Source organism: Cricetulus griseus, chromosome 6 (genome assembly GCF_003668045.3).
Source record: "Cricetulus griseus strain 17A/GY chromosome 6, alternate assembly CriGri-PICRH-1.0, whole genome shotgun sequence".
NCBI lineage: Eukaryota > Metazoa > Chordata > Mammalia > Rodentia > Cricetidae > Cricetulus > Cricetulus griseus.
The window spans coordinates 48,337,053-48,360,219 of NC_048599.1; the positions used below are offsets into that span (position 1 = coordinate 48,337,053).

Here is a 23,167-nt window from a genome sequence, read left to right on the forward strand (position 1 = left end):
GCGCGAGCGGGCCGGCCCATCCGAGCCTCTGCGGCTGCGCGAGCCGGTGCGGAGACCGGGGCAAATGGCGTCCGTTCTAGCCTGAGGCTGCATAGTGCTCTGGAGACCGCCCTTGTCCGTCTCTCGTGCTTTTGTCACCGTGGGCCGAGCGGCAGAACTCGGTGAGGGGACGAGACACTCCATGACGAGCGTCGCAGGCTTTCCGCTGGCCCGAGGCCTCTGGTGACAGTCCGGGTCCTTGCCTGCCGCCTGCGACTCCGCCTCAGACGCTGCAAAAATGGCGGCTCCTCGCCGCCTGCCTCTTCCTCGTAAATTTTATTGCTCAGAAAGTACTGGTGCGAGCAGTAGCGTGCATAGGAAGGGTGGTTTAGGTCTGTTCCTTGCCCTGTTTCACAGCTCTGCGCCAGCTCTGCGCGGAGCCACGTGTTTGTCATCGCCCGTTAGGCCCTTATCTATCAAGGAGCAGCTTCCTGCTCTCCAGGGCTGCTTTTAGGCACACCGAAGTGGCTAGTTTAAAATTACTTTTTCTTTAAAGAAAGAAAAAACCTTTTTTAAGTAATGTTAGAGTTACAAGTCCCAAACGTAGTTATATTTTAGATACTCCGTGCCTTAATGGGTTAATAACAATGCCAAGATTTCCTCCCTTCCATTCACTCTTTATTTTCTTTCGACCTCGCATTTCCTCACCCTTATCTCCCGTCGCTCTTCCTTTCTCTCTCCCCGCTTCCTTTCTTTTCCCTTCCTCCTTCCCTCTTTATCTCTTTCTTTCCAGGGCTGTCTTTCAATTGGCTCTGTAGCAGAGAATGACCTTTGAACTTCTGATCCTCTTGCCTCCCAGCCCTGTGCCATCTATAGAGAATCCATTGCAGACCCTCTGCTTACTCTTCTACAACGCCTAGGGGGATTTTGGAAATTCTATCAGAAAGCACATTTATAAGTTAGGTCTGTTTTGTTTTCTTAACTCAGTGACTTCACAAAATTCAAGCACAGGGGCTGTAAACATGGCTCTTCCAGTAGGTCCAGTGTCTCCACAGACACAGGAGGATTAGGTCTTGTCATTTCTGGTCCTTAGCCCTTTGCATGCTTGTTGACTTCGTCGAATAAGAAATGGGCTGATGAGTCCCATGGAGAGGTAGAAGCCCTGAAACTATATGGAAATGGACAGAGGCCCAGCCCTCCAACTCTCATTGCCAAAATAGACTTGTGTCCTACCCCTTGCCACTGACTTCAGCTGCATGGAACCCTAGAAGTGACCAGAAGGGCCATGTATGTGTACCCTGCGGGTGAAAGCCCAAGCTTTGTGACTTCCAGTGTGACCTGAAATTAATCACCTAACTTTGAGATTCTGTTTCTTCAGATAAAGACTAGAGATTCATTCATCTCTGTAACAATCTCCTACTGAACATCTGGTAATGGGTATGGTACCTGACATGCTGAGAACTCAGATGCTAGTGGTTGTTCATCTTGTTTTTTGGGTCATTTTAGAACTCACGGTGATTCCATTGCTTCTTCCTCCTAATGCTGGGGTTAAAGGTGTGCACCACCCACCCCACCACACCTAGTTTATTTTATTTTTGGCTTCTCAGGACAGGGTTTCTTTGTGGCTTTGGAGGCTGTCCTGGAACTCCCTGTGTACACCCAGGCTGGCCTCGAACTCACAGGATCCGCCTGCCTATGCCTCCTGAGTGCTTGGATTAAAGGTGTATGCCACCACTGCCCAGCCTTTTTTTTCTTCAATTTATTTATTTTTTAATTACTGAGTGCTCTAAGAAAATGCGCAAGATTGGGCAGCAGCACACGCCTTTAATTCCAACACTCGGGAGGCAGAGGCAGGAGGATCTCTGTGAGTTCGAGGCCAGCCTGATCTACAGAGTGAGTGCCAGGATAGGCTCCAAAGCTACACAGAGAAACCCTGTCTCAAAAAAACCCAAAATAAATAAAAAATAAAATGTACAAGATCTTCACAATATTTTTTCTTTCTCTTTCTATGGCTTTGGTGATTGAACTCAGGGCCTGAAGGATGCTAGGCCAGTGCTCCATCACTGAGCCATGTCTCCAGCTCACTTTTTGTTCATTTGTCAGTAAATAACACAATATTTTATATATAGAATTTCCTAGCACCATTTTTTACACACCCTCCTAAGCTCATTTTAAAAAGTTACTTTAGTCATTCACTTACATGTGTAAATACATAGTCTCTAAATAAATACAATTAAGTTTCATATGGTGAAACAGTTACCAATAGCATTCAATTTCTAGTGGCAGTGGATGAATACTTACTTTCACAAGACTAGAAAATCCAGGTGGTAAATTTGTAATTGTTAGTATTTATTTTTATTTTTTTATTTTTTTATTTTTTTTGGTTTTTTGAGACAGGGTTTCTCTGTGGCTTTGGACGCTGTCCTGGAACTAGCTCTTGTAGACCAGGCTGGTCTCGAAGTCACAGAGATCCGCCTGCCTCTGCCTCCCGAGTGCTGGGATTAAAGGCGTGTGCCACCAATGCCCTGTTCGAATCCATTCTCTTTAGAAAAAAAAAGTAATTTCTGTTACTTATCTCTTTAAAAACAATGGCATTCTTCACAAAGTAACTCGGGGACAGACAGTGATATATCAGGTCTTAGTGCTCAGTCAGATTTGAAAGTTGTATCTTGAGCCTTTAGTCCTACTGTTACGTGGCTGCAAAGATCTGGTAGCTGGACCTAGGCAGTCAGTCTGTCCTCTTTAGATGTGCTGGCCCCAGCCAGATGCATAATGCCTCTGAGCTCTGGGCCTCCTTCAGGGTCTCTGGTTCTATGCTGATTGGTGACTGTTCCCTTCTGAGGCCTGCACTTCATTAGCAAGGACACAGCCTTCGCTTTGAAGCTGTAGGCTATGCATGCTCTATCCAAAATGCTTGGGACCCGAGGTATTTTGTATTTACTAGGTTCAGTTCACATTCAAAAGAAAGGGAGTTAGGCTTCACCTATTGAGAGAGCTAACTGAGGAATTATAGATATTTAACAAAACATTCAGAAGAGTCCACTGAAGGATTTTTCTGCTGAGAAAATGTCCTAAATGAGTGGCAGCATTTCTGAGTGGGGCTTTGGGCTCTCAAGGTGTGCATCAGCTTTGAGCCATAGGCACCTAGGCCTTCCTTCGCCTTTCTGTGTGATGTGACTGTTTGGCCTCTGGAGAGGATCAGACACTATCATTTTTGTATGTTAGCCTAGAGTTTTTACCTTCGGTTAACACTGAAGGCCATCTGTGGAGATAGAGGAACGTTTTAAAATCCAGCTGTGGATTGTAGGCTAGTAGTCCTTTGCTCTGTCTAATATTCATATATGAGTGAGTACATACATTGCTTGTCTTTCCATGATTGGGTTAGCTCACTCAGGATGTTTTCTTCCAGTTCTATCCATTTGCCTGCGAATTTCAAGATTTCATTGTTTTTTTTTTTTTCCCCACTGAGTAATACTCCATTGTGTAAATGTACCACATTTTTCTCTATCCTTTCTTCAGTTGAGAGGCATCAAGGTTGCTTCCAGGTTCTGGTTATTACAAACAACACTGCTATGAACATAGTTGAACATACGTCCTTGTGGTATGAATGTGCATTCTTTGAGTATATGCCCAAGAGAGGAATTACTGGATCTTGAGGTAGACTGATTCCCATTTTCCTGAGAAACTGCCATACTGATTTCAAAAGTGGCTGTCCAAGTTTGCACTTCCACCAGCAATGGAAGAGTGTTCCTCTTTCTCCACATCCTCTCCAGCATAGACTGTCATTGGTGTTTTTAATTTTAGCCATTCTGGCCGGTGTAAGATGGTATCTCAGAGTTGTTTTGAGTTGCATTTCCCTGATGGTTAAGGATGCTGAACACTTTCTTATGTGTGTTTCAGCCATTTTAGATTGTTCTATTGAGAATTCTCTATTTAGTTCTGCACCCCACTTTTTAATTGCATTGTTTAGTATTTAGTGGCTAGCTTCTTGAGTTCATTGTATGTTTTGGTGAGCAGTCCTCTGTCAGATGTGGGGTTGGTGAAGATCCTTTCCCATTATTAGGGTTGCCGTTTTGTCTTGTTATTGTGTCCTTTGCCTTACAGAAGCTTCTCAGTTTCAGGAGGTCCCATTTAGTAGAGAAACTAGGAAATAAGGAGGACCCTAAGAGAAGAATGCATGGTCCCCCGAAGAAGGGGAGGGGGACAAGAACCCCTGAGCAAATTGGGAGTATGGGGGGGAAGAGGAGGGAGGCGTGGGAAGGGGAGAGGGGGAGGGGGAAGGAGAACAGGGGGACTGAGAGGGGAGGAATAGAGGAGGGCAAGAAAGGAGATGCCTTGATAGAGGGAGACAGTACAGGTTTGGAGAGAGGTCTGGCACAGGGGAAATGTTAGGGGATTCACAGGGATGACCCCAACTAAGAATCTAGGCAGTGGTGGAGAGGCTGCCTGTGATGCCCTTCCCCTATAATGAGATTGATGTCTACCGTGGTTACCATTCCTAGAGCCTTCATCCAGTAGCTGATTGAAGCAGAAACAGGCACCCACAGCTAAACACTGAGCCATACTCCTGGAACCCAGTTTCGGAGAGGGAGTAGGGATGAGCAAAGGAGCCAAGACGGTGCTGCAGAAACCCAAATAAACAATTGACTTGACCTAGTGAGAGCATGGAGACCCTAGTCGTAAAGCTGGGAAACCAGCATTGGACTGAACCAAGCCCTCTGAATGTGGGTGCCAGCTAGGAGGCCAGGGCAGTCTATGGGACCTCTAACAGTGGAGCCAGTCTTTATCCCTAGAGCACAAGTGAATTTTGGGAGCCCATTCCCTATGGAGGGATACAGGAAGCCCAGATACAGGAAGGAGGGCCTGGGCCCTCCCCCAATGACACGACAGACTTTGATGGTCCCCCATGGAGGGCTTCGCTATCCCTGGGGAGTGGGTGGGGGGGGGTGTTGATGGGTCGGTGGGGAGCATGGGAGAATGGGAGGGCGAGGGAATGGAGGATTGATATGTAAAACAAGAGTGCTTCTAAAATTTAAAAAAAAAAAAAAAAAAAAAAAAAATCCAGCTGTGAGTGCTCCAGAGAAGGAAACTGCAAGGAAGTGCCACAAGGTGGTGATAGTTCATACATCTTGTCAGCGAGGAAAATTGCATCACATTTGAAAGGGTTTTAGCAATTCTGGACCCTTTTCTCAGATATGAAAAGAAGCCCCCTAAATTCTTCGGTGGTGAGTTCTACATATGTGCGGCAGCTCTTCATATATACTCGGGGAGTAAGGACCGCCTTAGGAAGATCATTCAGCCCAGTGGTTCTTGTCATTTCTGTCAGTAACACTGTCATGTCAGTCTTATAATCTCAGATAATTATAAGACACATTTAATTCATTTGATGCTGTGGTGTTCACCACCTAGGCCAGAGGATGATCTCATCCATGCACATGGTGCTATGTTATTGTTGAGTACCTGGCATACTGTCTTGCATATTGTAGTCTTATATACATCAGTTTGTTAAACTTAACAACACAGTTTTGAAAGTTGACCTTGTATAGTTCATTTTCCAGAAATGGTTCAATGATAGAGACATCTCAATTTTTAAAATTTTACTGTGTGTGTGTTGTCCTTGGCAGTCTTGGAACTTGCTTTGTAGATGAGGCTGGCCTTGAATTTAGAGATCTGCTTACCTCTGCCTTTTGAGTTCTGGTATTAAAGGCATGTGCCACCATACCTGGGTCCACCTTATTTATTTATGTGTTTTTGAAACTATGAGTGCTCAGCTGTGATGGGCTGTCACTCTTCCTCCATGACAAATTTATTTCTTAAAGTCCCACACAAAGAAAGAGAACTTTGTGCACTTGGGCAGGGCTGGACAGGCACACCACAGTGTCTAAAGTGACTACTGAGTTGGGCAGGGCTGGACAGGCACATCACAGTGTGTCTTAAGTGACTACTGAGTTGAATGAGGATCACCAACACAGTGAATGCTCTTGGTACCCTCCCTGGTCACATTCTTTTATGGGCTGGCACCTCAGCCACTCATGTCTGTGACTGTGCAAGTCAGGAGTGATAGTGGGGAAACTGCTGTCTTCAATAGAGCTGGGGATACTGACACGTGAAAACACCAAGTGACTGGTTGGGCTCCTTGAGTGCGATGGGAGCAAGGCCCACCTCATTGTGCACCCTTCCTTTTCCTGATCCCCAGTACTCTTGGTTTAATGAAACCCTCACATGGCACATTCCATCTGCTCACTCCCAACCCACCAGTGCAAAAATTGAGAAAGGTCTCTGCTGGTGCAGCCATCCCTTAGAGGGTCCCTAAGGGGCCTCAAAGGAGGGGCCTAGCATTATTACCTCTTCCCCTAGGCCCCAAGGGCCAGGACAGTGTCTTAAGGGCTCAGATTGAGCAATGTGAGACCCTGTGTAAGTGTATATTTGTGTAAGAGACAAATACTTTCATTAGCCCACCAAAACTCATTTATAATGGATGGACAATGAACCCTGACTCTGGTGTTTCTACCACTGGGAGCTGTAGTCTGTTTCTAACCCTTGGGTAAAGAATGCAGCAGAAACACATTGTCCTAGAGTCCCAGGGTTCAAGAAACCATGTCACTTCTACTCTCTGTAGGAACTGGGAGGCTACTCATAAGAATAAACCTGAGTTAACCTGCTAGAAAGGTAGATAATAAGCCCCTCCAGCCTACACTTATAATTGCCACATGAGTTAAGCTATCCTAGCCCAACCAAACCCAGCTGACTTAACAGCTGACTGACATCTACAAGTGAGTCCAGGTAAGCCAGGCAGAATGCTCAGATGAGTCTAGCCCAAATTCTCAAGTCCCTAGCTCTTGAGTGGCTCAGTCTGGAGCTTATTTGTAACTTGACAAACCTTAACAGATTCACAGTTTCTCCTCACTCCTGATTGTGGATCCTGTTTCAGTTTGCTTCCTATCATGTGAGACACCTTCTTGGGGAGGAAAGGTTTATTTGGCATTTATTTTGCCATCATAATCCATTATTTAGGGAAGACAAGGCAGGAGCTACAGCAGATGTCATGGAGGGGTGCTGTTTACTGGCTTGATCTCCATAGCTTGCTCAGCCTGTTTTCTTATTCAACCCAGGACCGCTTGTCCAGGGGTGACACTGCCTATAGACCCAGACCCTCCCATATCAACCATTAGTCAGTGAAATGCCCCACAGGCCCATTTGATGGAGGCAACCCTCAGTTGAGGCTCTCTCTTTCCCAATGACTCTAGCTTGTGTCAAGCAGACAGCTAGTACAGATCCCTATTGTGTTTCAGAAGACAATTCTATTCAGAGGTATAGACTAGGGAGGTGTGCTTGGCCATTCCAGTTCCTGCCATCTTTATTTTGTTTGAAGCTAAGGGTGGCCATTATAGTTAGCCAAGGAATGGAAATATTCTGGAGGATATGACCAGGCTTCTGAAAGAGGTTTTCTTCCAACCCCCTCATTTCTTCCTTAAACACAGATTCCTGGAGATACAGCAGTTGTGTTGTGACCATGAAGTAAAGAAGCAACAAGGGAAAGGCCAAGCAATTATAGAGAGGAAGTCCTTCCCTAGCTGTGCTGTTGGAGCAACATGGTGTTAACTGTTTGCAGAATTCAGGTTATCTGCAAACAAGCTTCACTTGTTTAAGCCACCATGACTTAGGTTTCCCTGAACATCCTAATACCTAGTCTGTGTAGTAATAGGGTACAAAAACAGAGGTGGTCCTTGTCCTTGGAAATTTAGAACTTGCTGTGTCCCAATCCTAGCACAGGTGGCACCCAGAGTCAGGGCCCTCCCTAGATACCAAAGGAATCAATTCCTGATACACCTGTCTGGCTTAGCCTGCTGGTGGCCAGATGTACTTTCTGGGCTCTAGAAGATGGTAATGGCAGGTAAACAAGGAGGCTGTTACTGTAGGTCAAGTGTAGATGCCCCTAGGTACAGCTTCAGGTATGGACCTGAGGAACCTGACTGTATAATCTCTCACTGCAGTTGCTGGTGGGCTAGAATAGTGGTATAGCCACTTAAGGAGTAGAAACCACGTTGGACCTCTTTGATTCAGAGGTTGGTGATGGGGTGCGGTACACTGTCCAGTTTCTTCTGAACTGTGTCCACAAAGCTGTACATTTTGGTCAGGTCCATCACCCACACAGCAGGATGAGTGCTCTTAGCCCCATGCTGTGGATAAAGCAGCCTGGGTGGATGTGCCCTACCCACAACCCTATTGCTAGCCTACCTCCACAGGTCATGACTACACCTTCATAGAATAGGAAGTGTTAGGAATGGAATATGCTGGAAAGTCAAACCTAAGAAAACAGAGCAGATAGTAACCTTTGTTTTCGAATAGTAATATACCTTATCTGGAGGCCCACATTCCATTAACACCTTCTCTCACCTATCAGTGTGTTCTTCCTCCACCCCATTCCTTAGCCCTCTCAAATAGCTGTGAGGATGGAGAGATTTCTCAGTGCTTAGAGCATCGGCTGCTCTTCCGGTTTGAATCCCAGCATCCACATAGCAGCTAACTACTGTCTATAACTCCAGTTCCAGGGTATCTGATGCACTCCTCTGGACTCCATGGGCCCCACGCATGAATATGGTGCAGACATATGCAGGCAAAACACCCATACAGATAAAATAAAAATAAATCTTAAAGCCAGGCTGTGGCGGTATACAACTTTAATCCCAACACTTGGGAGGTAGAGGCAGGCAGATCTCTGAGTTCGAGGCCAGCCTGGTCTACAAAGTGAGTTCCAGTACTGCTAGGGCCACTCAGAGAAACCCTGTCTTGAAAAACAAAACCTTAAAAACACAAGACTGGGTTTATACATTAAATACTTCCAGTTTGAACGTCCAGCTCCTGAAAATATGCACAATACCACATGACTTTCTTTCAAAATATCCTGTGTAGATCTCTATGCCCTAATAAACACCCAACCTTTCTTCCCTCTCCAGACATAACATCTCCTCTGGCCTGTGCATGCTGTGTTCCAGATTGCAATCCTATCCATAGTTTATTAACAAACAGAATTTCCCTTACTGAGATTTGCCTCCATAGTTTTGACTTTGACACAGCTTTATGGAGAGGTTCACAGGGAGAATTACCATGGTCTCCTGTCAGTATGCAGGAGGAGTTAAACTCTTGCTCATAGCCATCTGTGTGAGCAATATGGGATTATGCCTTGTAGGCTATTCCCAGATTTTTTGGGGGGAGGTGGGGGTTTGAGATAGAATTTCTCTGTGGCTTTGGAGCCTGTCCTGGAACTAGCTCTTGTAGACCAGGCTGGCCTCGAACTCACAGAGATCTGCCTGCCTCTGCCTCCCAAGTGCTGGGACTAAAGGCGTGTGCCTGCATGCCCCAGCTTATTCCCAGATTCTTTTGTGTGTGTGCATGCGTGGGTGCACATGTATGTAGATGTTCCTGCATCAGTCTGAGTTCCTAACTCAGGAGATCTCTGTTCCTGTCTCTCCCCTCTCCCCTCTCCCTTCTTTCCCCTCCCCCCTCTCTCTGTGTGCACTCTCGTGTGTGCACGTGTGGAGATCCATGTACAGTACTTTCCTCTATCTCTATTTTTTGAGACAAAAGCATTGAGCCTGGAGCTCACTGAGCTACACTGGCTAGTCAGCAAATCCCTAGGATCTGTCTGTCTCCATGTCTCCTTGCCCAGAATTTCTGGGTTGTAGATGCAGGCTGCTGCTTCTGATTTTTCCATGAGTTCTGGGGGTCAAACTCAGGTCCTCATTCTTTCACTGTAAGCTCTTAACTGATTAAGCTATCTCCCCAGCCCACCCCCAAATTCTTGGCCATTGACGCTATTCAATCATAATAAATATTTAATGTGCTTTACTTACTTTCCTTTTGGATTTTTGAGACTGGGTCTCACTATATAACCTTGGCTGACCTGAAATTCACTATGTAAACTAGATTGGCCTTGAACTTGATGCAGACTCTTCCCTTTGCTTCCTAAGTGCCCAGAATTATAGGCATGTGCCACTATGCCCAGCCCATTTTAAGATGTCATTTTAGGGGCTAATTTGATACATAGCAATAGACAGCAAATATATTCACTAACATAGAATTATGCATCTTCAAAACAGGTGATTTATTTGGTTTGTAGTAGGCGTTTATGAATATTGTTAACTGTAAGAGGCACGACAGTAACAGAGGCTGATGGCTCAGGAGGTGCCTCCCACTTGTTTCTGAGTTGGTGTTATGCAAGCAAGATGATGCAGGCACGAAGCTGCTGTGGGCTTTGCTGGCTGGCATGGGTTAAATTGCCTGAGTTCCTGTGTTGATATCTTTGGCAAGCTTACAGCTAGTATGTTTGTCCCCAGAAAGCAGTGTGTGACTTGCAGGTGGTGTCAGATCTGGAGGCTCACTGAGTTTCCATGGAGATCTTCATCTTGTTAGGATGGACTGAGGTGAAGTTACCCTGTTTCTCCTGCTCCCATGTCTGCATTCTCATCCCATTACCACTCATGAGTGAAGTTGAGTTTGAGAACTGTTTTTTTGTTTTGTTTTGTTTTGTTTTTCAAGACAAGGTTTCTCTGTATTGTTTTGGAGTCTGTCCTGGAACTCACCCTGTAGACCAGGCTGGCCTCCAACCCACAGAGATCTGCCTGCCCCTGCCTCCTGAGTGCTGGGATTAAAGGTATGCTCTACCAACGCCTGGCTTTGAAAACTGTTTTAATTATATCATCTATGAGTAGCTGTGAAGTCTTCTGATTACCAAGACTTTGCCTAATGTACAATGCATGGGAGTACCTCGAGGGCTACAACAAGAGTAACTGGCTAAAAGAAGGGGCTTCCTTCAGAATATTCAGAGACATGGGGTGAAGTGCTCCATTGGTCCTGAAGCTTTGCTGCTCCCTTGGGTCTGGGAACACACAGCAGAGGAAAGTACTGTCTGTAGAACACTTGGGGTTTCTAGAGAACATTACTAAGCCTTCAGCTGCTAGCAAAGCCTCCTTAATGGCCTGGCTTCCCTGACTTAGACCGGTCTAGAACCACCACTTTCAAGAACCCTTATACAGGAAACAAGTTATCCAATTCTTTTTAGAATTTGGTGCATGAAAAAGACTTCCCTGTCTTGAGCAATCCTCAGGTTTTCTTCAGTTGGATCAGAAGAACTGTTGCCCATGTGTTCCTCTGTCTTGCTGCCAGGAGGCTCCAGTGCAGTTTCTGTGCTTAATTGGCATCAGTTTCCCTCAGGTTGGGTGTTGGGTTATCAGTGATCTTCCTGTTAAAGGATTCTGGCTCATCTACTTCTGTTTGCCTGTGCTTGGCCCTGCTGTTGAACCATCTAGTCTCCTTTGGATAGGGTGATGATAGAAATGTAGGCTCCTCCACACTGTAGTTCCGTCCAAGGAGCTGCAGAAACTGGGTCCCATCATGTTCACCATGGAAGAAGTCCACACAGGGAGTCATGGCCTCCATCTCCACCTCCTAAGTCTGGAACCAAGGGAAACCACTAGTGTGTGGGGTCCAGGTTGCCTGAACAAGACACTAGGAAGGCCAGTTAGTTTGGGCAAGGTTGTAGCTCCTGCTACTCTCCAAATCATGGAATGCCATTGCCCTTCCCTTTGAGTAGTTTAGGGCTGGAGAGCAAGGATTAAAGTTCATATGTTATATGTGTGATATGGACGCATGCATGAGTGTGAGAGGAGAAGGGAAGGGATATACAAAGAAGTAGAGCCTGTGGCTCAAGCCCAGGGCCGGGAGATCCACGAATGCCAGCCATCAGTTGTGAGGCCTCTTGGTACTCTTTCCAGAAGCTGACCTGCATATATAAGTCTGAGACTGGGGTTGGCCAGAATCTGGTCTGACTCTCGGTGGCTGAGACCCAACAAGGTGCCGGGAGGTAGGCTGTGAGGCCCTGCCATTAGTACTGGAGCTGCCAGGGCCCTTCACTTTCTTGTCCATGGTCTGGATTTGGCTGGGAGAATAAGATGTGGGCTCTGGAAAAACAAAGACAAGAATGAAGGTGTGAAAGAAGACTTTGTTCATACCCAGTTGAAGTTGTCTGGAGCTGCCCTGCCATGTGTGTAGCTCCTAGTCCCGTTTGGTGTTAGGAGAGCCGTCAGACTGCCCCGGGGGGTTTAATCTGCACTTGGATAGGAAGAGATTTGTCTGTTGACTGGGGAACTAGACTTTGAATTCTGGTCCTAGGCTATCGGTTTTTGCTTGTTTGTTTTTTAGATTTATTTAAAATTTTTATATTTGTGTGTCTTTATTTATATGTATTTGACTCTGGAGGAGAGGAAAAGTCATTGGATCCCCTGGAGCTGGAGTCACAGGAGTTGTGAGCCACCCAATGTGTGTGCTGGGTGCACTTGTGGCCTCTGAAGAGCAGTAAGCACTCTTAACTGCTGAGCTATCTCTCCAGCCTCAAAGGTAGTTACAGCTTTTGCCCTAGGTTTTCCATGGTAAAAACTGGTGCAAGAGTGACAGGAGCCTCTCACGGTGAAGGCCAGGTCAAATCTGATGAGGGAAGGGAAGAGGCTACATTAACCCTTAGAATACAGCCTCAGTTCCAGCTCTTTCCATTACTCAACTTCTCCACTCCTCCTAATTCCAAGATAGAGAAATGCTCCACACCCAGTTTCTCCTCCTCCTCCTCCTCCTCCTCCTCCACCTCCTCCTCCTCCTCCTCCTCCTCCTCCTCCTCCTCTTCTTCCTCCTCCTCTTCTTCTTCTTTTTTGGATAGGATTTCTCTGTGTAGCAGTTCCCGTTCTTATAGAACACATAAATAGACAATGTTCCTCTTGTGGATTTACATGTACCACTATCAACTATGTCTTCTAGGCTTTTCTTCTTTCAGAAATTTGATACAGGCATAGCCATAGGATGGAAGGAGTCATGCTTTCCTTTTGAAGCAGACAAGCATAGGGAATAGTGTAGTATCTGGGTCCTATTTAATTTTGAATTGTGCATGCCACAACCCCTCTTGTTATAATGCATTTTTCAGGTTAGCTCCATTACCTTCATGTACTGTTAACGTGGCATTTTTGAACAGTGCACTTAGCAAAATCGGAACCCCCTGAGACACCTACCTGCATACGCACTCCCCTCTCTGAACAATAGTATACATTTTCCTGCCCTTAACAACCATTACATTTAGACATTTTCTGTTCAAGTGTATTCCCAATCTATCTGAGTATGGTGACTAGAAGAGCTAATCCATTCTGAACTTGTTTTGGACATATGCACAGTAAGGCAAATATTTGTAGTAGAAAAAGTGAACATGTGAATTAATCTATGAATAAAATAGAGAATGCATCAAAACTATGCCTCTTAATAACCAGTTCCTCCTTTCCCACAAAAGAGACTCCTGGCTGTATGCTGGGGCTATAGACTATCTTCACTCATGTGGCCTGGTATCAATCTTTTTTATTGTTATTATCACTATTATTATTATTTTGGTTTCTTGAGACAGGGTTTCTCTGTGTAACAGCCTTGGTTGAGTTGAAACTCACTCAGTGAACCAGACTGGCCTTGAACTCACAGAGATCCTCCTGCCTCTGCCTCCAGAGTATTGCTGGGATTAAAGGCATGGGCCACCACACCGATGTTAATCTTTATTTACAGTGTATCCCTTTCTAATCTGTACTGTTGCTTCGCTCCCAATAAAACTCTTTTTAAAAAAATAATTGATTTATTTTAATCTTATGTGCATTGATGTTTTGCCTGCATGTATGCATGTCTGTGTGAGCATGCCAGATCCCCTGGAACCAGAGTTATTACAGATAGTTGTGAACTGCCATGTGGGTGCTGGGAACTGAACTCAGGTCCTCTGGAAGAGCAGTCAGTGCTCTTAACTGCTGAGCCATCTCTCCAGACCCGGAAGCTCTCTTATTACTTCGGTAAATCTGTGTGAGCCCTTATTTTCAGTTCTTTGGCTAACAGGCCCAGAACCTACAAACGCCCAGCCTTAGCCCCTGACCACTCATAACTCTCCTGTACTTGTGGCCACTAATGAGAAATCCCATTTGGATTTTGCATTGAGTGAGATGTAATAAGATATTTGGACCTGTTTGTTATATCAATTCCCATTATTCTGGTTAATCCTCAAAAAATAATGGTGAAGAATATGTGAGATGCAACTGCTAATAAATTGGAACACACAAAAATTCTAACCCTTAAATTATTAGTCATTTATTGTGCACCTTGTACAGTTTTCTCATCCAAGGTCAACACTGCACAGTGGTACCCTTTAAAGCAGGTGCTCCTGAGACAATGAGACAGCCAAAGACATGGTCTTTTCATCTCGCCCTTTCCTTTCCCCACGTTGGAGCCTGGTCTAGCTATGATCACTCTTTAGAGACTTGAGACCCTTCTGTGAGAAACTTCTTACCTGTTCCTACCAGCTTATTCTACCCAGTGTGTCTCTTTAAAATTATTATTATTATTAGTGTATATGAGTGTTTTCTTTGCGTGTATATTTATGTGCCATGTGTGTGCTATGCCCAAGGATGCCAGAGGATAGTACTGGACTGTGAGCTGCCATGTGGATGCTGGGACTAGAACCTGACCCCATGGAAGAGCAGACAGTGCTCTTAACCTCTGAGCTATTTCTCCAGCTCTAACATGTCTTTTTTTTTTTTTAAAGAAACTATAAACTACTATCTGTAGCAAGTATTTGCTAGTTTATTCTGTATGCCAGGAGTTCCATTAAGCCCTGTACATGTTTGGCTTTCATCATCACCATCCCATGAGGTAGGCACTTCATACTGCTAAATAATTACCAGTGACCCTATCTTAAACCCAGATCAGTCCAATTCTACATCTTTACAACTTCCATGTGGACTTGGAAAAAGTCATCATAGTGGAAAAAAATTTACCTTCCTTAGTGAGTTGTAGCTGGGTGGCATTTTTGGAGCTGTTCTTAAGTGTGTCCTCAGAATTAGTGATTATAGCTCTTCCTTTGATGGATTTGTGGTTCTTCTCAACTTCACGGAGCTGTAGAGAAAAAATGAATTATTTATGCAGGCTAGGGGCATGGGTGTCCTATGCTTAGAGCCTTGGATCGTGAGAGGTGAGGTGGGGCCTGTGTATAGTTCTTGCTGACTACCTTCACTGCCTGTTACTGGTTCTACAACTGACTGGAGAGTGTATTTGTGTGGCTCAGTTTCATAAAGCACTTGAAGGAACATCTAGCCTTTATTTCAGTGTTCTGTATCTGAGCAGGAGCCAGTGAGGCTAACAGAAGGAAGCCTGGGTGGGGAATTGACAGCAAGATATGTTAATTTCAGAAGTATAATGGGAAGTGAGGATGACAGAATTTAGAGATGTGTGTGTGTGTGTGTGTGTGTGTGTGTGTGTGAGAGAGAGAGAGAGAGAGAGAGAGACAGACAGACAGACAGACAGACAGACAGATAGACACACACAGAGAGAGTCTGTCTGTCTGTCTGTCTGCCTGCCTGCCTGCCTGCCTGTCTTCCTAGAGAGAACAGTCAGGGTATCAGCTGGGATATTGAGAGAAGCTGCCTGTGTATAGAAACTGAGGAGGAGACATCCTAGGCTGAGGATCAGCAAAGTGTTGTTTGGTCATTTCTTTTAGTATTTATACTATTAAGATAGCTAGTTTTTTCCTTTCCTTTTCTTTTCTTTTCTTTTCTTTTCTTTTCTTTTCAAGACAGGGTTTCTCTGTGTAGTCCTATCTGTCCTGGAACTCACTCTGTAGACCAGGCTGGCCTCAAACTCACAGAGATCTGCAAGTCTCCCAAGTGCTGGGATTAAAGGTGTGTGCCACCATTGCCCGGCGATGGCTAGGTTTGTTTGTTTGTTTTTGTGTGTAGTGTGTGTGTACACATGTGTACGTGTGTATGCTTGTGTGCAAATGTGCGAGTGTTAGTGACTGACTCCAGAGCCTTGTGACTGTTAAGCACTTTCCTCTACCACTAAGCTGTACCATCAGCCTCTCAAACATTCCTACTGTATATGCACAGCTGTTGAACACTATAGGGCTGCTTCCTATAGGGCAGGGTTTTGGATTTGTCTTAAGAGAAAACCATTGAAAGAACAAAACTGAGATCACAGAGCCAATCAGCAAGAAACAAGAACATCAATAAGGTTGTAGCTCCCGAGAGACTCACCGCTTGGATTTTCTTTCGAAGCTGGGCATTAGCTCTGGAGAGACTTTTTGAAACCGAGTTCAGGTAGTAGATGGCCAGACTAAAAGAGAAAAAGCATATCTCTTATTGTCCTGGGTTATTAGAAAATGACAAGAGCCCGGTGTTTTTCCTAGGGTCTCTGGATTACCAAAGCTTTGCCTCTAGCAGGATAGAGCTGGTCCTACCATCCTAGGTTGTCTGCTCAACATGGAGACGGTTCTGCATAACCTCTCCATTGTATTGAGTGTGGGCATGACCTGCACATGTCTAGCTCTCAGAGTAGTAAAGGTTGGTAGAAAGAATCACCCTGATTCCAAAGAGGTAGGGCATAGCATGGTTTCTTGTCTGCAAACGAAAGCTAGGAATGTTTACTAGATAGTTGCCTGATAGGAGGCTTTGTGTCATGTATAGTCATGCCCATCTCATTGGTTTTGATGAAAGCTTGATGAAGTAGTGTAGGGCAGCTAGACAGGCACTAGACATCTTAGAGGCCACTGAGAATGAATACCTCCCTCAAGGTCAGCTTTGGTCCATTAAGTGAAAGCCACACCCCCCTGGTCAAAAGAATGGCATCTGAGTTCTACTTCTGGCCCTGAGTAGAGACGTGACATTCTTTTTTTTTTTTTTTTTTTTCAGAAAACAGAAATATTTAATCTGTTTCCACACATTAGAACTTCCTTTGTCATTAGAGCATGGTTTGTCAAGTGTGCACTCATGATTCATTCCTGTGTTCACTATACTGGTACTGCAGTGAGGGGTGGAAGCAGATCACTGAGGGAGAAAAAGACACCAAAAAGCCACATCTCAGAATAAACAGTCATCTGGAAATCCAGCTTTTAAGCCTATTTTGAGATTTATTCAAAGTTATTCTTTATTATTTATTTATTATGTATACATTTATCTGCAGGTATGCTTGCACACTAGAAGAGGGCACCAGATCTCATTACAGATGGTTGTGAGCCACCATGTGGTTGCTGGGAATTGAACTCAGGTCCTCTGGAAGAGCAGTCAGTGCTCTTAACCTCTGAGCCATCTCTCCAGCCCCCCAAATTATTCTTTATGGTAATTTTGTTGATGGTGCTAGGGATGGAACCTTGGACAACCGACTCAAGTGCTGAGGTCCATCCATCCTCTGCCCACCATAATATTTCTTCCAGGGTAGAGAAGTACTGACAGAGTGCAGCCAGTAAAAGAATCTCTCTCTCCCATCGTCACTGCAAGAGCTCAATGTGCAGTTAAGCTACCTGCCTGCTTGCAGAAGCCCATTATATGTGCCCCTTTCTCCTGATACCTGGGCTACCAAAGTCTGAATTCCCTGGACCTCAAAATTCCAACTATCATAGCCAGTGCCAGGAGTCAAGCCTGCAGATAGAAGCAGAGACACCTCTGCCAGTGCTAGGTTTCCTCCTCAATAATAATAATAATAATAACTAATCATAATAATAAAAATAAAAAATCCTGGTTCTATCATTATGGAAAAGAAAGACTGTTAGATCATCCCTTCCTTTCCTAGTTCCTGTCACCACCTCCCTGGAGGGGTAGCCACAGGAGACACTGTCTACAGCTGCTATAGAGGAGTTCTGCAACTGTTCAGTAACCCTACTGGGAAGAGGGAGAGGCAAAAGCAAGGTGCCTGCATAGAGCCAGGAGGCCTCAAGCCTGAGCATATGGCTCTCAACTGGAGTCTTGTGCACCAGGGCTGTGTTAGGTGAGTGTGGGGAAGGGGAGGGCTCTTTTGCAATCACTGATTTGGTTTTAGCAAGTCCTGGACTGTGGCCAGTCTTCCAGCCCCACCAAGTCTGCCACCTGAATTAAGAAATTAATGTTCTTGATTCTCTTGTGTGATTCCTGTCACCAGGAGGAGGTTGCAGGCCATGAACTGTACACTCAGGACATTGCTCATCTGTCCAGTGTACACGCCCACGAGCTCACCCGAAGAGCCCTCAGCAGGTGTGTTGCAGCACGTGCTGCTGATGTCCCAGACACGCACAGAGTTGTCCATGGAGGCAGAGGCAACCAGACCGCTGTCTGGGGTAAAGGCTAGACTGGTGATACTGTCCATGTGGCCTCTCAGTTCTTTAAAAGGCATCCCAGGGGCCAAGTCCCACAATTTTAACCGCTGGTCCTCACCAGTGGATGTCAAGTATCCACCGTTGGGAGAAAAGGAAAGGGAAAGCACGGGACCTCGGTGACCCGTGAATAGCCGCACTGAGTTTCTCTATTGGGCACTCCACAGCCGGACAGTTTTGTCAGTGGAACCTGTAGCCAAGTAGTTTGAATTGGGGTGGAATTTGACACAGTCTGTGTCAGCCAGGTGTCCTGCATATATCCTCAGCAGGTAGTCCAATCAAAAGACCACAGCCTGGCAATATAGTCATGGGACCCACTGGCAAAATACAGGCTGTAGGGGCTGATGTCCACATCCCATACAGGGTAGGCATGTCCCTGATACAGCACAGTGTTAGTGAAGCTCCCTGGGTCCCAGTACCTGATGGACATATCTGCAGAACAAGAGAGCAGCCCCGAGCTGTCTGCGAGGAACCTTGTGCTGTACACTGGGCCACAGTATCCTCACACGATCTTCATCTCTGTGCCTGTATTATCCTCTTCATTCTCCTCCTCCTCCAGAGTGTCACAAGCTAGAGGGATACTGGATGTGCCCACATGGTGGGGCTCTGGTTTCAGCTTTTTGGACCGCAAGCTCCAGAGCTTTATGCAGGAGTTATCAAACCCAGCAGCCAGAAGTTTGCTATCAAAGGAGGTCTCTGCAGTATTCAGCAGCTGCTCTGTGTTATAGAAGGCATAGAAGCAGATGGTGTGAGGGAGGGAGGTCCATCCTTGGACTGCTTGATACTCTCCTGCAAGACTTCCAGGGCAGCCTCATTCTGCAGAATAGGGGTGGGCACATCTGGTGGCCCCAGGCCACTGCTCTCACTGCGGGAGGAGCTGCCACTGGCATACAGCTGGTAGTGTGTCCTCTTGGCAGGCTGCACGTCCAGGTGTAAGTGCACGGCAAGCACCTTGCACAGGGCAGTGTTGTTATCGCTTTGGAGGTAGCGGATAAGGTAGTTGTAGCTATCCTCCTGGAGACTGACCACATACATATTTGTTGTCCAGGAATGCATGAAGCTGGAAGTTTGACAGAATGTCCTGGATGGTCTATGTGGTTTGCAGCTGCTCAATGATGTCCTTCTGACTCGAATTCTGTAGGAACATTCCAGGGAAGCGGCTATAGAAGCTTACCACTGTGCTCTTGGGGCTACTCTGGACCAGGTTGAAGTGGAGGTAGACAAAGGAAGAGAGGCATAACTTCATGGCTATGCTGGGAGTCAGAATCAGAAAGAAAGCTTCTCAGTCGTCCAAACTGTACTTCATCTTGCTGGGGTTCTGCCTGGCAAGGGGCTGCAGACACCGCACTGGCACAACCAGATTCTGATTGGACTGTGAGGTTGGCTGCCATCTCCTCAGGGGTCTGTGATAGTCTCAGGCCTTGCTCCAAGGGGCCTTCTGAGTCCACATACTGCCGGCGTTTGAGGTAGCAGGACACTGCCTCCCGAACCTGCTCCTTGCGCGCTCATTTCATGACTGAACATCGCAGGCGGTTCCTGCTGCCCCGCGCACCTGCTAGCCAGGTCCCTGCGGGCTAGGCCGAGCGATGCTGCGGCCAGGGCGTGCTCTGAGACGTGACATTCTAATCTGCCCCAAAGATGAAAGCATCATAATTTATTGTCTTTTTCCTTAAAAGTCTTTTTTTTTAAGATTTATTCATTTTATTATGTATAGTGTTCTGACTGCATGTATGCCTGCAGGCCAGAAAAGGGCACCAGATCTCTCTGTGGATGGTTGTGAGCCACCATGTAGTTGCTGGGAATTGAACCTAGGACCTCTGGAAGAGCAGTGTTCTTTTTTTTTTTTTTTTTTTTTTTTAAGACAGGGTTTCTCTGTGTAGCTTTTGGAGCCTATCCTGGCACTCTCTCTGGAGACCAGGCTGGCCTCGAACTCACAGAGATCCGCCTGCCTCTACCTCCCGAGTGCTGGGATCAAAGGCGTGCACAACCACTGCCTGGACTCTCTGAGCTTTCTTAAGTTGTTTTCTCTGAAAATAGCCTCTCAACCCCTCCCCTGCTCTCTGTAGCTGCTGTAGACTTCCATAGCTGACCCAACTCAAAATGACGTTCTTTCTCCTTTCCTCCCTCAGGTAGCTGCCTGCCCTGTTTTTCTCTCTTTCTCTTTCACAAATGCTAATAAAATTGTTCACAAATTTCCTTTTGTGTTATCTATTTTTGAAACAGGGTCTAACTTTGTAGCCCTGGATGCCCTTGAAGTCACAGAACTCTGTCTCCCTCCCCAGGGCTGGGATCAAAGGTGTGCACCACCAATTCCAGCTCTGACTCAATTTTTGAAGTTCCCTCCCAGCACCAGTGTAGTTCAGTATTGAAGGGACCAGCTTCCCTTTTGGCAGCCATAATGGCCGGCCGAACACGTGCTTCTATGACCTTGTCCCAGACACTAGAAAGTCAGATGCCTGCCTCGTGACAAGGAACCAATCAGAAGTTAGCTGGTGGCGCTATGTTTTACGACCCTGGGTGTGCTTTAGGGACAAGCGCACAGCAATGACTCTCAGAGCATAGCAACCACCCTGGAAGGGCCTATGGGCCATAACAACCAGTTGACCAATCAACACAGGGCAAGCCCTCCAAGCCTGGAGGCACACCAATCCTGAGTCTGTGTGTACCCCTAGACACTCCCCTTACGCTGTCCTATAAGATCTCTTGGGAGACCCTAGGAGCCGTCTTTTCTAGCCATCTGCCATGGCGGGTGGGTGAAAGACCCGAGCTAACATGGGGTTAGCTCGTTAAATTACAATAAAGCCTCGTGCAGTTTGCAGCAAGCTCTCGAATCCGCCTGGTGATTGGGGTGACCGCAAACGTGGCCTGGGACCCCGGATACTTGAGTTTTTGGGGGTCTAACAGTATCTAAATCCTTTCTCAGTCCTCTTGAAAACTCTTGAACTCTGCTGCAGCTTCTTTAATTTATATTTGTTCTATAAAGCATATATCTGCATATAGATATATAGATATATTACTGTGTACTGTGTGAGAAGAGAGTAATATTAGTAATTAAGATTGGAATAAAAGAACCTGCATTTGCCTTGGTAAGGTTGCCAAGGTAGGCAGGATTATATATATGACAAATTACTGTCATGAAACAGCTAAATCATATGAATTTATTGTTATTCAATAAATTCTGACAATTGTGGAACTACTTTCAATCACAGTGGATGGAAAAAGAAAGACATTCAGTGATAAAACCAAATTTAAACAGTATCTATCTACAAATCTAGCCCTACAGAAGGCAATAGAAGGAAAACTTCAACCTGACGAGGTTAGCAACACCTAAGAAGACACAATAAGTAATATCAGACCTGAAAATCAAAAGAGGGAAAAATAACTCATACTACAACAACAAAAGTGGTGACCAAAAACCACTGTTCATTGATGACTCTCAGTATAAATAGTCTCAGTTCCTCAATAAAAAGACACAGGCTAACAGAAAGGATGTGAAAACAGGATCCATTATTCTGCTGTGCCCAAGAAACACAGCTTGATGTCTATCAAGGATAGACATCAATTCATGGTAAAAGGATGGAAAAAGATATTCCAAGTAAATGGACCTAAGAAAGAAGTTGATGTAGCCATTTTAATATCTAACAAAATAGACTTCAAACCAAAACATATCAGAAGAGATAGGGAAGGACACTACATAATCATCAAAGGAAAATTCCACCAAGACAATATTATAATTTTTAACATCTACGTACCAAATACAAGGGCACCCAAGTTCATAAAAGAAACACAACTACAGCTTAAATCAGATATTGACCTTCACACAGTAATAGTGATAGTGGGGGACTTCAGTACCCCACTCTTGCCAGAGAAAAGCTAGACAGAGAAATGCTGGAGCTAACTGGCATTATAAACCAAAAGGATCTAACAGATATTTACAGGTTGCTTCACCCAAATACAAAAGAATATACATTCTCAGCAGCTCATGGAACTTTCTCCAAAATTGACCATATACTCGGGCACAAAGCAAGTCTCAACAGATACAAGAAAACTGAAATAACACATTGAATCCTATTTGACAACCATGGATTAAAACTGGATATCAACAACAGAAACAATAGAAAACTTACAAATGCATAGAAATGAAACAAATTGCTACTGAATGAAAAATATGTCAAGGCAGAAATTAAAAATGTCCTAGAATTGAATGAAAATGAAAATTCAAACATAAGTGCCTATATATATATATAAAAAAATGGAGAGATCTCATATTAGTAACAGCATACCTGAAAGCTCTAGAACAAAAAGAAGCCATAACACCACAAAGGAGTAAATGGCAAGAAATAATCCAACTCAGAGGTGAAATCAATAAAATAGAAACAGACAATACAAAGAATCAATGAAACAAATGTTTGGTTCTTTGAGAAAATTAGTAAGACTGACAAACTTGTAGCCTAATTAGCTAAAAGGTGGCGAGAGAAGATCCAAATTTACAAAATTAGAGATGAAAAGGAGGACACAACAGACACTGAGGAAATTCAGAAAATCGTTAAGGGCATACTTTAAAAACTAGTACTCCACCAAATTGGAAATTCTAAAAGAATACTTTACTTTTTTTTTTTTTTTTTTTTTTTTTTTTTTTTTTTTTTTGGTTTTTCGAGACAGGGTTTCTCTGTGGCTTTGGAGGCTGTCCTGGAACTAGCTCTATGTAGACCAGGCTGGTCTCGAACTTACAGAGATCCGCCTGCCTCTGCCTCCTGAGTGCTGGGATTAAAGGCGTGCGCCACCACTGCCCGGAGATACTTTACTTGATATATACCATCTATCAAATGTATTGAGAGATTCAACTCAAGCCATTGCATCTGGCTTGAATTCCTGAATGCCAGCACCTGGGCTTCGAAATACCTTTTGGTTAAAATCAGTGATTGTTACCTTTTGTTTAAGGTTAGGGATTATTACCTGGGTTGCTCTTTTGAAGGAATTGCAGAGCCTTTGCATAATTTAGTC

At 45.0% G+C, this 23,167-nt stretch overlaps 1 protein-coding gene and 1 pseudogene across 1 annotated transcript in view; both read right to left on the reverse strand.

Annotated features, from left to right (window-relative positions):
- Positions 1-10,563: 10,563 nt before the first annotated feature.
- The window catches only part of Tmc2 (transmembrane channel like 2), a 54,701-nt gene continuing 42,097 nt past the window's right edge, over positions 10,564-23,167 (reverse strand). Inside the window, exons 16-18 of the mRNA XM_035447037.1 lie at positions 16,077-16,155; positions 14,823-14,940; positions 10,564-11,939 (exon numbers count right to left, since the gene is read on the reverse strand). Coding sequence (XP_035302928.1) covers positions 11,722-11,939; positions 14,823-14,940; positions 16,077-16,155 — 415 coding nt within the window. The 3' untranslated portion in view covers positions 10,564-11,721. The remainder of the gene's footprint in view (positions 11,940-14,822; positions 14,941-16,076; positions 16,156-23,167) is intronic.
- Positions 17,914-19,677, reverse strand: LOC100772233 (annotated as a pseudogene).